This window comes from Streptopelia decaocto (genome assembly GCF_964273445.1).
Source record: "Streptopelia decaocto genome assembly, chromosome: 1".
NCBI lineage: Eukaryota > Metazoa > Chordata > Aves > Columbiformes > Columbidae > Streptopelia > Streptopelia decaocto.
This window is the reverse complement of record NC_138663.1, coordinates 199915321-199929693: the sequence shown is the minus strand read 5'-3', so window position 1 is coordinate 199929693 and position 14373 is coordinate 199915321. Positions and strand designations below refer to the sequence as shown.

The 14373-nt window shown below is 40.5% G+C and overlaps 1 protein-coding gene across 4 annotated transcripts; it reads right to left on the bottom strand.

Moving 5' to 3' along the window:
* Nucleotides 1-215: 215 nt before the first annotated feature.
* On the bottom strand, nt 216-13957 carry FAM76B (family with sequence similarity 76 member B). 4 transcript variants are annotated; one of them, XR_014184195.1, is made up of 11 exons: nt 13640-13957; nt 13412-13476; nt 13060-13114; nt 11459-11614; nt 10328-10524; nt 7614-7661; nt 7344-7424; nt 6535-6670; nt 5341-5412; nt 3401-3502; nt 2718-2753 (listed from the first exon to the last, which is right to left on the bottom strand). XR_014184195.1 is itself a non-coding variant. In XM_082054047.1 (10 exons), the coding sequence occupies exons 1-10, from the start codon at nt 13742-13744 to the stop codon at nt 2664-2666; spliced, it is 1035 nt and encodes a 344-aa protein (XP_081910173.1). In that variant the 5' UTR covers nt 13745-13957; the 3' UTR covers nt 216-2663. The 4 variants fall into 4 exon arrangements, 3 of the variants coding, with proteins under 3 accessions (XP_081910173.1, XP_081910174.1, XP_081910175.1); XM_082054047.1 differs by lacking the exon at nt 5341-5412 and having other exon boundaries at nt 216-2753; XM_082054048.1 differs by lacking the exon at nt 5341-5412 and having other exon boundaries at nt 216-2753; nt 6535-6667.
* Nucleotides 13958-14373: the final 416 nt, after the last annotated feature.

Sequence of the window (14373 nt, the reverse complement as noted above, 5' to 3'; positions counted from 1 at the left end):
AGAAAACCATAATACTTAGAGATAAATGAATCTGAAGCTCCAATTTGTTACAATTTGTAGACAGCCCAAGGCGTCTAATCCGCCCAGAAATCTAAATACTAAATATAAATATTAAATTCTGCCTTTTTTTTGGCCACAGACTTCCAGCGAGTGACATAGCGTGAAGCTTTAACATGAACTATGAATTTATGAATGATTTTAAAAGGACAGATTCGTGTTTTGACAAGATTTTATTGTGAAACATTGGATTTAGAAAAGGTACAAAATGTCAACGGTCGGATGTGTGCCAGTACAGTATTTCAACAGTCTATACATGTGGACAGCTGAACAGCTTTGCTGCGGAATGCGTATTTAGACACACTATCTAAAAGGGGGGTGCAAAATTTACAGGCTTAAAATACATAAATAACTTGAGCCAAAATGGCCATTACTGGTCAATGCTAATCAATCAACATCTGAAACAGCCTAAAAAGCACAATACAGTACAACAATCTCCTTGCAGATCCACGTTTAAAGAACATCAGTTTATTACGTCAGTAACCTACAGCTCCAGGACACTCCTTTCAGGATGGGGATTCAGTTGGCTAGTTTACAACTTCAAAAAATTCATTACAAAAATGAGATGATGGAAGAAAACCCACAGGTATTTAATTAGAACTAAATGCTGGAAAGCCCCTAAAAATTGATTGCGATTTATAAAGTCAATCATTTCTAATCTAGAACTTCATTTTTTCCTTTAAAATGTCCTTACTGCATCTTGATCAGATATCGCTAAGTGAGCTTTATTCAAACATTTCAGTTTGCTATGCATTTCTGTGTTTTAAAATCAATTTCAACACACATGGGTTGCCATTCAAATGGAAAAAAAATACAAAAATACTGACCTTGAATTAATTAAAGTCATAAATTTGTATATTAAAAAAAAATAACAACATCTCCAAAGGATAGCAGCATTCTCTACCCCATTTTAACAAGTTTAAAGAAGATAATTTATAAACATACAAAGTTGATTTTAGGGTATGAAAATACATGAAATACGACAGCTTTTTTCTTTCCAATTATTCAGTTGTCTGTCACTGCTGGAACTGAAACTGTTCATAGTTCAGTACATGGGTGGACAACCAAGAAGCTTTAGATTTTTGTTCTTTAATTGAAAGGTGTGTAGCTCATGCTACACAACTAACATTACTGAAATATAAGCAGTTACCCTGTTACCAATTAGTAGCCAGAGCTGAACTAATGTTTATTTATGTAAATGCACTTTGCTTTATGCCGGTCCGTAACTCACCTTCCTGAACAGAGACCTCGGGCTAGAGTGAATAGAAATTTCTGAATATGATTGAAGTCCATTAGGAGCAGAGCTAAAAAACTGATGTAATTTAGAATCAAAATCTACCCAAAACATTAAAACAACCCACCAACACAACCAAAACAACCCACCCTTTGACATCCACTCCCTTAATTAATATCAAGACCATTAGTTTTGGCAACTCTCTTCTCATTGTGTATCTTTACTGGGGGATGAGAATCTCGCAATTAATTCAGAAGAATCACCATAAGTTACAACTAAGTACATTAAATCAGACCATGGGGATTTGTTTTTTTTCAACTTTGAGTGTATAACACTAATTAAGGATGTAACATTGGGAATACAATATCTGCTATGGAATTAAAATCAGCGCTGTGCCAAATGGGAAAAATATATAAACGAACCACTGAACTCCAGTGGGGCAAAACACATTCAGTTTTTTGTTCGGGAAGTGTTTGGCACGAGCAGCACTAACAAAATTCTACACCTCACAGACACAAGCTACAAGGTTATCTAAAGCCAATACTCACTGTCCATCAATTAGCTCTTAATGCTGCTTCAAGCACCGCACCAGCCACTTTGATCTTTGTTTCAGATTCCTCTGTACACACATTTATATTTACATAAAACATTTATTAAACATGATTTTAAAACATAAAAACCTTATGTACAAAATACCAACATTCCTATAAATAAACAGTTGGAGAAAGGCACTTGCAAGAAAAATCTACAGTAAATCTTACAAAAACCACACTGCCTCTGTTACTGTACAATAGATAATCTTTCAGTAAATCCCTATCACAAGAATGTAAAACACTAATTACTTGTTATAACTAAGAATATAACCGTTACAGTTGTATTTACACATACATATATGCCTTTTTTTTTTTTAGTTTCACTTGAGAGCACCATGATTTCCATTCTAAATTCATATTTTGATACAAAGTAAAAGAACAGTTGCCAGAAACCAGTGTTCGGTGTCACTGCAGTCATAAACTTTTGGCTGACATCAGTGTAGTTTAAAAGACTTGGTTGATGTAAAAAGTACGCCTAGTTTGTTATTGCATGTTGTCCTTTTAGAGAGAGCACTGCTATGTTCTCTATGCAATTGTTTCATACTATTGCTGGCAAAAAGTTTCCAATATCAAAAAAATAAAAACACTCTTCAAGCCAGTTGAAGGATTTCATCTGAACAGTAACTAAAAAAAGCTGCATATTAATTATAAAAACGTGTAGGAAACATGCCAACTAATCTGGTGTGCAAAAATATTTTTTCCCCTACATAGGATTTTAAGGGCTTCACAGAATTACTCAAATTTACATTGAGTAGCAAACCCCATGAATAACCAGTTCCTCAAGGAGACGTTAGTATACTCCCACTTTTATCGAACTTTTTACCCTTTGACAACGCTGCAACCTGTTTGAGCAGTTCTCTGTTTTTAGCCTGCAAAACAAGATAAAAAAAGCTTTATGAATTAACGTCTTAGATAGCACTAATTTCCCACCACATTTAAGAAACAAGTCTCAAAATGTACATGCTGAGAACATCCAAAGAACTTAATGATCGCTTTTCAAAGATTTGTATGTGCTTTTTGATATGCATATTCCACCTTCAACAGAAAAGGTAACCACATTTCCTGTATTGCAAAAGTTAGTATCTGAGGTATCACACTGAGTATCTGTTCCGTCTGTGATTCAGATGGCAACTAATTCAGGTTTTCTTCTTGATAATGCAGATATGTGCTTTAATAAGAAACATTTAACTGTCCAATGTATTGCGCTGATCCATTAAATCAGATCAATAGCACACTGACAACTGATTAAATATCAGAGAACAGACACAAAAAATAACAAAACCTTTGAGAAAGTGTGTGAGGTAAGCCTCTATTTATCAAAGTTAGAAAGCAATTCTTACAGTAAGTTTAATTTATATGGAGGTTGTCTGACTGCAGAACTGCTGTACAATGCATCCAAATTTAAATGTGGTAATGATCATTCAATAACTTGGCCTATGTCATTGCTGGGACTGAACAGACTGAATACATAATTCCAGCTGGAGGATTTCTCAAGTATTCATGAGCAACTACTCACCTGCAACTGTTCTACAGTTTCCTTGTGAGCTTTCTCCATACTGTTCATCTTTGTCCTCAAGTTAGACTCCTGGTACTGGAAGTCTGCCTTCAGTTCTGTCAACTGAAAACCCAAATTGTGTGAACATTCCTCGGACTGCTACAGAAACCTCTTCTAATCAATCTGTGAAATCTTCGCGGAAGCCTCGGGAAACACTGTATTTATTTCCTATTGCAGTATTGACAGCTCAGCACTTAAGAAGTAGCTTGAAAATTAAGTATATCTATTTTATACAAAGAAAACAAGTATACTTATATAACCATACTGCTTGCTCAGGATTTGATATAAAGAAGGTTAATCCTCAAAAAAAAAAAAATCAAATACAAGACTAATGTTTTATAATCTTAGCTGCTCTTTCAGCTGTGTGATACTCATCACAATCTTCGGTTATGTCTCTTCGGTTACAAGGTACCATAACACATAAAAAATCATCCCTACAAAGACAACAGAAATTATTTGTTTGTGTCCTTTTATGCTATGACTTGTCCTAAACAGAAGCCTACATTCCAAAGTTTCACAGCTTCTCAATCCACAATAGTGAATTGAAATGTGTTGTAAGAAATGTATAATTAAAAACTAGTTCTGAGCGTATGGTGCAGTCTGGCTGTCACTGGCTTCCTCCTGAGGCCGGCAGAGATACAGATGACATACACTAAACCAGCTGTTTCTAAATTGTGATATATGCTCCTATGTAAGCAGCTGAATGCCTCTTCTGGAAGCACGTGCAACTGGGTGAACTACTATCAGTTTGTTGTATTGGGAACCACTTCTTTAAAAAGTTTAGTTCCACCAAGCATCCCAGATTCACCTGACTATTTTGAACCTCTCTGGCCAATTTGGATTTATCAGGAAGCGAAGGCTCTTTGCTGGCAGAGAAGCCCGCTATAGCAAACCAGAGCACATGGTCCTGAAGTGACTACCTGGACTGTTATTGCCAACCTTAGTACGCGCCAAGTCACAAGTTGTGACACGAGGTATTCAAAAGAACTGTCAAACGGTCCTAAATAAAGCACAGGTATCTTGATACAAGGATATATACCTCCTTGTACACAGACTGCTCAAGGTATTTACTTATGGGTGTTGTAAATTCCAGGGGATCTGGTACAAAACCACATACCACAAACTAAATATCAAAGAATCTAGTGACAGTGTTGTGTCATAGTGAAGTATAGAGCTAGATGAGCAAACACACTGTGCAAACATCCAGCAAATTGTGGTTCCTTCCTAACGATCAAGTGTCAGGGCCTCACAGCAACGTCTCAGTGTCTCACTAACATTTTTTCCAGGAAGTGGAACAAAGCCAGTACTGCGCACAGCAAGCACTGGTGACATGGCTGAGATCCTGACTCATAACAAAAAATGATGAATGAGGATTGTCTGTAAACTGGTGTACTGAGCTGCTTTTGTTGCTGTACATTATACATTTCAGAGGTTTTTCCTTTGGAGTGCTTCAAACTGCTCCAATGCTCTCCCTACGCCAATCCTGGGACAAGATCTTAACAGGGATCTCCCACAGGTCTGGCTCACACTTTTATCCCGGGACAGGTCTTTACATTTACTATCTCACCAAAAAAATCTGCAGTGCATTCATTTGTAAATTTTCCAGCTATGCAAACATTGTACAATGTGTTCAGCTTTTCTCCACCCCGCAGCAGCTGAAGAAGGTGACATTCTGAAAGTAATTCATGCCTGAAGGAGTCTTTAGGTTCAAAGAACTTTGAGGTCAAATAAACAGCTTTAGCAGTGGGGATATTAAAATTATTAGATGATTTTCCTAAAGAAACGGCACAAAACAAGTTACTGCAGTGGTCACACAGAAGTAGGTGACATTTCCTTACCTAACCCTTTTGTTAGCTTTGCCCAGTCAATCAAATATAAAAAGAGATAAATGACTTTCTTACTGACTCATGATCTTCTACTGGCTTTATATGGCAGAGATCTGGGCCTTAATGTCTGTCCTTGGAAGAAAATACCTACAGAGAATCCATGACAGACTGTTCAGCTCTTTCACATTGAACACTCGAAGGCTTCAAATAGCAAGTATTCCAACACTAGGTATACTATAACACTGACATAAAAAAAGGTTTAAATATCCTTTACACAAAACATTTAAGTAGAAATGAAGATATTGAACTATGATTTAAAAGTGGAAGCATTTTCCTGTCACAATCAATGAGCCTTTCTTAATAATCAATATTTTGACAGGCCACCACGCATCTATAGTCAAAATTTTACTTGAAAATGCATTAAATTTGTTTTTAATACAATTCCATAACCTACTCAATCCTAGACACTCTAGAGCCATCGTTACACACACTGTCTTAAAAGCATCTAGCTAATCAGATGGCAGAGAAATAAGCTCTAATAAAGGCAAAGTATATATCTGTAGTTATTCCTCTTTCCTTGTCAGTCATTACGTTGGTTGAAGGGTGAATCTCTTATATGAGTTTCACTGCAGCCATTTGGGCCTATTTCGCTTCACTTTGGTTGGCTGCCAGGCATCTAATCCAACTTTTCTTCTAGTCTCCGATAACTGGATAACCTACAGCACACATATGCCACCAATCTTTTAAAATCAAAACACTTAATTTCCATACACTGTACATGTAAATTTGGACACCGACTCCTTAATTACAGCTACAGTTGCTTTAGTTTAAACAAAAACTATGCTAAACTGGGAACGGTTAACTACTCTTAATCCTCCTCTTATCTTCTATGCCCATCAGCCTTCATAGGTCCCCAGTACAGTTGCCATGACTCAGTTTAGAATATGTAGAACATACAAATCACTGCCTGGCATTTTATACATCACCTGTGGCACACGGCCTGAGTAACAGCAAAGTGGATGGCTAGTTTCTAGATGGCTGAAGCAAGGGAAGATTAATTCCTCTTTGAGTTAGAGCCGAAATACATTAATGATACAAAAGTTGCAAACTTTTCCTTTAAATGGTAACATTTGATTAGTTGCTATATAAAAAAAAAAAAACAAAAAAACTATCTGATTTCTGGTTTATCTCACCATTTTGACATTGTTAGGAGTCTACAAAATAGAAAACAAAATGATAAAGTTCTTATTAAGCAGGTGCAACTTTTACCTTTTTATCTTTTTCTAAAATAGTCTGATCTCTTTGCTGCAGAAGACGTTTAAGTGACATTACTTCTTCTTTCAGCTGACTTATGAGGACAAAGTTGTCAGTTCCTCCACTGTCTGCTGACTGATTTATAGAGCTACTAAAAATGAAAAACCAATAGTTAGTTACAGCATCAACAGAAAAAAAACAGTATGCTTTTTTAAATTTCAAATTGGATAATTAATAATTCCACAAACATCCTTAAGGACTAATGCAAAAAAAGTATGTACCTGACAGAAATGGATGCAACTGGCAAATTACCTTACTAATGGCACACATTACATACACCTGCAGAAATATAATTAAGTATTAGCTTGGAGGGGGACAAACACCTTTTGACTGAAGCAGCCACTTTTACTTTTATTCCAACTGTTTGGCCAGAGGCAGAATAAAGATTAAGTCTCACACATGAAGGTCCAAAAGACCTCTTTAGATACAAGGTCAACTTAAAGCAGCAGGTTCAACCCTGCATCTAATCAACGAAACACCAATGATAGGGAACACTGTTTCATTGATAACTGTTGCCTCGTACATAAGTTTTATTTAATTTTGCCCCAAACAGCTTACAAGCAGGAAAACAGTGCCAGTTTTCTGCTAATAAAGTCATTTAGTTGACTGACAGCACTCAGATGCCACCCAATAACCTGTCTGGCTGGACAACAGTTTCACTTCCCTCATTCTTCAGACCTCCCCCGATAAAAAGAAAAGCAACGGCCCACAAATCAGTGCTCTATTTGGTTGAAACGGCTCAGCTTTAAAAAATATGACTTTACCTATCTCCATTTGATGGCTTGGATTCCAGTTTGGGTTTTTTCTTTGGAATTTCATTCTGAATAGCTGCAGAGGATTTATGGCTGAAATCAAACAAAATGTAAACCTAAAGCCTCATACTATATAACTCTCTAATATACCATTTGGTACACGTAAAATAACTAACTCATGCTCTAGCTCCTAGAGACTAGCCAGAAATGCAAGAAAAAAGTCCTTTAAATGAAAAGTGCAAGATAAATGAGAAAGAAATGGATAAATAACATCACATTTACCTCTGTTTCCATAGTCCCTGATCTTGTTCTGGACTCAGACTGCAGATTCTGAAATACATGAGATGTATTTGGTAACTGACCAAATGCCATTATTTCTAAGTTTATGTAAATTATAGCTGTACTTTAGAAAAATCCACCCTTTTTTTAATAAAAATATGACCAATTACGAACTTTCAGTTGGACAATCATATTACCTGTCATATTCATGATCACTTTTTATTATGTCAAGATGCTATAAAATATTTATTAGCTCAATCTTTACACTATTGTAAAACAAGGGGTAAACTTCCAGACTGACAATTACAACTTCTTTCGGTATCTCCCAATGTTTGTGCACGTTATATTGCTAATCTTGCACTCAGCAAGCTGGTCTAAAAGAGCATTCCCGGGATTCCCACGCGGCAATACGAACATTGCCTAAAGTGGTGCTTTTGTGATGGAATAAGCACAAAGCCAAGTTTTGGATCCCTGAAAATAACCGCTTTTCAGGTCTAAAGATTTGTTTTCAATTTCTTCAAAACCAATTTTAATAAACACCATTGATATAGGAATAGTAAAATGTAGAAGATTGTGCCAAATGAAATAGTTCAATAAACCTGGATTTCTAGCTCACTGTCTCTACTGTGTCATCTTAATACCCCCTGACATGGACAGGGAAAAATAGTCGTATTTACTGGACCAGAAGCAATGGACCCATGGCAGCCTGTGGGAAAAAGGCACCAAACTGTGAACACTACGATCTATATAGAAATACGCTTACTTTTATAACTCTTGAGTATATCAGAAGCTCTAATTGTGGTAAAGAGCTAACTTTTTTTTCATTTAATCCCTACTATATCTCTGCCACATGCCTTAAGTAAGATTTAGCTTGTTTTAACTTGATTTCAGCAGAGATTTGAGAGAGCAGGAACAGTAAAATGACTCCAAGCATGACAAGAATAATTTTCTTCTTCAAATTCCTAAAAAAATACCCCAACTTTTTTTTTTTAAAGTGAAAGTATGTATGGAGTATTCTCCTCATTCTCAATATCATTCCAGCTTATTTTATTTCTGTGTTTAAGTCACACTTAGGCAAGTTTCAGTCAAAATTGAAAATCACAAGCACTGGAACAGGGAAGCTTAGAATGAAAGTGTTTGTGTGTCTGGGGTCAGGGTCATTACCATTGCAGAACTACATAATTCAGAAATAAAAATAATGTAAGTAGTTCTAAAGTTACACTGCCATAAGCTTACCAATGCAGATAACTATAATGACTACTATTATACTAGCATAAAAAAAATGAGTCCCAGGATTTATAACTAACTAAACTAGTATATACATGAAAGTTGCTATACTGCTTACCCCATGGCCAGAGATGGCACGCTGAGAAAAGCTGCAGAAGATGGGACAAAACTGTAAAATGTTATCAGACTGCCACTATCTGAACCGACAGTGTGACCTTCCTGAGTCTGTATGACAGCCACTCACAAACTGCCTACCAAAGCAGGATTTGGGTATAAAAACTAGCAGAGATACAAACTGGTCCTAGACTAAGGTGGTCCCACACTGTTGGTTCTGCTTCTCCATTTAGAGAAAAATGTAGGGGAAAGGGACCTGGGGGTCCTGGTGGACAGCAGGATGACCATGAGGCAGCATTGTGCCCTTGTGGCCAGGAAGGCCAATGGCATCCTGGGGTGTATTAGAAGGGGGGTGGTTAGTAGGTCCAGAGAGGTTCTCCTGCCCCTCTACTCTGCCCTGGTGAGACCACACCTGGAATATTGTGTCCAGTTCTGGGCCCCTCAGTTCAAGAAGGACAGAGAACTGCTGGAGAGAGTCCAGCGCAGGGCAACAAAGATGACTAAGGGAGTGGAGCATCTCCCTTATGAGGAAAGGCTGAGGGAGCTGGGGCTCTTTAGTTTGGAGGAGACTGATTGGTGACCTCATTCATGTTTATAAATATGTAAAGGGTGAGTGTCACGAGGATGAAGCCAGGCTCTTCTCGGTGACAACCAATGACAGGACAAGGGGCAATGGATACAAACTGGAACACAAGAGGTTCCGCTTAAATTTCAGAGGAAACTTCTTCTCAGTGAGGGTGACAGACACTGGAACAGGCTGCCCAGGGAGGTTGTGGAGTCTCCTACTCCGGAGACATTCAAAACCCAGCTGGACACCTTCCTGTGTAACCTCATCTGGGTGTTCCTGCTCCGGCAGGGGGATTGGACTGGATGAGCTTTTGAGGTCCCTTCCAATCCCTGACATTCTGTGATTCTGTGATTTAGCTGCAAGTCTGTGCAGACAAACACGTCAGGATGAAGTTGGGGTGAGGATTCTGAATGAAGTAGCTGTTCTGTGCTCACTACTAATACACACCTTTTAGCCCATGGTAAATGCATGTAAAATAGCAGTTATTGCTTAGAAAGCCAAAGTCGAGTTTATCCCTAAGTAATTTGCTCTGTAGCCATTCTGTGGGCTTCTCCTTTAGACTTGCTACTGATTTTAACATTGACTTCTTTGATGATCATCAAGAATTGCTACTTTTTGCTGACCTCCCTTCATCCAAACTGTGAGCATACAAGGACTTTGACACACCATGGAAGAACAACAATCTGCTGCTGGTTTTGATGCCGTATTTTAAATGGCATTTCTTATTTCCTTTGATTTGATCTCAGTACCAACAGAACACAGAAGAGGAAGAGGTACCAACGGCTACTTTGATTTTTGACATACTTACTTATGATGACTGCTGCTGTGACGATGATGATGGTGGTGATGGTGGTGGTGTTTTGAATGATGCTGGTCTTTCTCAGTGAGAGATGAAGATGAGGAGTTAGAGTGTGAAGATCCTAGGCTCTTCCGCTGTTCTTTTGTCTTCTGTAGCACTCTCTTGTAGGACAGTGTGCAGAGCCAACACAACAACTTTCCGTCAACCTTTTGGGAAACAATTCATAGCAGGTTTTTTTTTTCCAAGTATACTTGCACTAGAAAGATGTACTTCAATGTTTGAAAGAAAAATCTGTTTCACTTCTTCTGTTATCTTTAGGAAAAATCCAGACATCTCTTCAGTATGAAACAGCACTACCATATCTCCAATGCGTGCACGTTATCAGTAGTGAGTCTTATTTTATTCTTTTTGTCATTTAAAGTGAAGCTAGAATTCAGTCTTAACAAACATTGGACTCGCTCTATATCACAGAAGTGACAATCGCTTTTTAAAGGGACAAACCATTTTTAGTTTAGACACCATGTACCCTCTCTCAACCCATCGTATTCCAGGCAGAATCAAGATGTCCAGCCAATGTGTTACTTGTACCAAGTAAATTCTTCTGTAAAAACAGCTTTATTCTTGTGTTCAGGCAAGAGGCTTTTGAGGTCATTTCCTCAGCACCTTCTGGAATGAGAAAGTGGCACTCACCAAAGCTATTTAAGAGAACAGAACACAAAGGGCTGCTCAGAGCAGCCTGCCTCTCCGGTGCAGTGCTTTAAGGCAAGGCAGGCAAATCAGAAGAGCTAAAGTGACGGATTGGAGTTATGGACATGCAAAAGATTCAATAGATGGGAAAATAAAATTAAATAAATTAAAAAAAAAAAATCAAAGCACCAGGAACTGTTCAGCTGCTTAACCTTTGTTCCCCAGCTACAACTGTCAGCTTACACTTAAGCTTATTCTTAGAGTGATTTAAAGTAAGTTAGGTCAGTAGCAAACATAACAACTGTAAGTTGCAAAACTTAATTCAAATATTGTAAAGCACAGCAACTTTAATCTCAGTGAACATAAGATACATTCCAGTTAATCCTTCTCTTATGAGGGAGGAACGCTGTCTGTGGTCAGCCTAAGCCACCACAGCTGTGGAACAAAGCCTACCTTCCTTCTTCCCTCCTCTTTTCGATCAAAAGCGCACTGCTGTTTGCACTGCTCACATGTCTGAGGCGGGCCGTACTTCTTCTCCGAGTTGGTGCAACGCTGACATTTGGTGCCAATAAATGCTGCAATAATGTTACAGTACTGACAAGGCTTGGGCTGGAAAACAGAGAAGTTGAACTGAAGTTAATACATGACAGTTTCTGTAATGAAGGAAGGTATTTCAAATCACATAATGATGCTTCTAAACTATAAGGGCTTTGGACAATATAAAGAACCTTTTTCCTACCATTTCTCTCTTCAGTACTAAACTTTTCCCCTAAAATGATGCTCCTTCAATGGTCAAAACCAGCCTGGATTTTCCAGGAAAACCCTGGTAGATATTCAACGAAAGAAACACACACAGTGTGACACAAACGCCATAAGTGTCTGAAACACACCCTGATTTTTTTTTTTAAGATCACATTTTCCCTCTGTTTTATTACATTACTAAAGAAATTACTTAAAACCTTTAAAATAATAATGAAATAACTTTTTAGACTGAAAGGTTCTGAGAACATCCCTCTCCCTTGCACTGCTCAGGGATTTCATGAACCTACAACTCCAAGATTAGTATCCAGATCCCTGCAGTTCTGCAGGAAACTTAAAAAAAACCCAACCACCTTCAGATACCATCAGGTCAGGTTAGTAACTTTTATATCATAAACTCAACTAGAATAATCCCCTGCTGGAAATAAAACTGCTGTCTGTTTTCATAGCCTAGAAATGGCTAATTATCTCCAATGCAGTTCCTTTTTTTTTTATGAACTATTGGTTAAAAAACATTCTCGGATCTGTTTTTCACTACACTTTGGTACCTTTCAGGCTTTTGAAACAATGTTTTTTGTTCAGTTTACATTTACACTCATAAAATGCCTGACTACACACACATACCTCCAATAAGCTGAATTTAATCTAATATGGTTTATGTCAAGATATGCACTGTTGTTTCACAACCAGATTATCTTGATACCTTCCATAAACTAGTACCTGCAGGGCACTCAGACACAGTGTGTCTGTTAATATATTAAGAAATTAATTTTTCTAACAGAACTGAAGCTGAATTCAAGATGAGAAAATGGAAAGTAACATGCATACAAGTTAATACTCATAACATTTTTCTGCTTAATAGCTTACCATGATTAACAGGCATTTACATTTTTTAAGACTTACATAATGTAAAGTATGTGGTATTATTAGATTTTCACATTTATCACTCATTAAAAACACAGACAGCTAATGGTTTGTTGTCAAGCGTGTGTTTGAGAATATGCAAAGAACTAGTTTACATGCATAAAGTGAAATAAAGTTGTTTTTACTATGAATAGATATAGCGCAGTTATTCGTAGCTCTTCAGCTACTTATAATCACAATGGATTTCGATTTGAAAAAAGAAACTGTCACCTATGAAGGGAATGAAGAGTTGTCCATAATTTTCATCACCTTTCTGAAGGGTAATCTTCGTTTGTTTTCCCCAAAATGCAACAAGAAGTTTAGCTGCACGAGAACTTTTTAAATTTAAAACGTGACCGAACTTCAATATTCAGAACCAAGAGCCTACTCACCGTTCCAAACTGCTTCACGTTTTGGGCACATTTCTTGCATATTGTATTGGTTTTGCTAAAGAAAAAAAAAAGGCACAATGTTGAATTCGGCGACAAACACACCCCTTGAGACGCTTCCCCGTGCGGTTACCGAACACACACACACACACACGCCGGGGGAGCAGGTGCGGGAACAAACGCTGCGGTGAGCAGGTGAGGGGACCAATCTAAGGCTGTGCCGCGTCAGGCGACGCGCCGGGGTTGCCGGGCGGGTTATTTTACTGCGGTTCTGTTCGCTTAGCGTCTCCGCGGGTGTGAATTTCGGCGCTACCGGCGCCGTGGCCCGCGGAGCGGCTGCCGGATCCCCCCGTACCTCTCCTGCTGGAACTCGGAGCGGCAGTAGGTGCACTTCACGATGGGGTGGGCGATCCGGCACTCCTGCGGGGACAAGAGCCGCGTTACCGGACGCTCCACCCGCCTCAGCCGCTCCCCCGCCGGGCGCTGCCCGAGGGCTGTCCCGCCGGGCCGGGCCGGCTCCGCCCGCTCCTCCCCGGGCTGCCCGAGCCCCAGCGGCCCGTCCCGGTGCGCGCCGCCCCCGCACCTTGCAGAGCTGCTGGCCCTGGGAGAGCTCCTCGAAGGGGTAGCGCTGGTTGCACTTGGTGCAGGCATAAAGAGCCGGGGCCGCCGCCGTGGCCGCCGCCGCCATCCGCGCCGCAGCCGGCGGGGCGGACACGGGCGGGCCGAGGGAGGGGAAGAGGGAGGTGCCGGGGCGCGGGCCGGAGCGGCCGCCTGGGAGCCGCCCCGCTCCCGCTCCCGCTCCGCCGCCGCGCCTGGGGAGCGCGCCCGCCGCCGCCCTAGGCCCCGCGCGCAGCCCGCGCCGCGTCCCCTTGTGTCGGTGTCGGCAGCGGCGTCACCCCGCGCCCCCCGCCCTTCCCTCCGCCCCGGGCTCGGGCTCCGGCGGCAGCCAATCACCGCCTCGCGCCAAACCTGCCTTCAAAACTCGCCGCCCAATCGCCGCCCCCGCGGGCCCCGCCGCCGCCAATCCTGCCGGGGGCGCCCTGCTCTGCGCTGGGCGCTGATTGGGTGGCCTCACGGCAGCGGTGCTGATTGGTCCGATCCGCGCGATTTCTGCTTTACGATTGGTAGAAGTGCGGGGGCTCACTTTGACAAAGACCATCCTCTTCCGCCGTCCGCTCTCCGCGCGTGCGCGGCAGGCGCTGTGCACCGCACACGGATCCCGCGGCCGCTCGCTCCTCCCGCACGTCTCCGCCCCGCCCAAGCGATTGGCCACGGGAGGCTGCGCCTCCTCTGTCGGCCTGTCCTCTTCGATTGGCT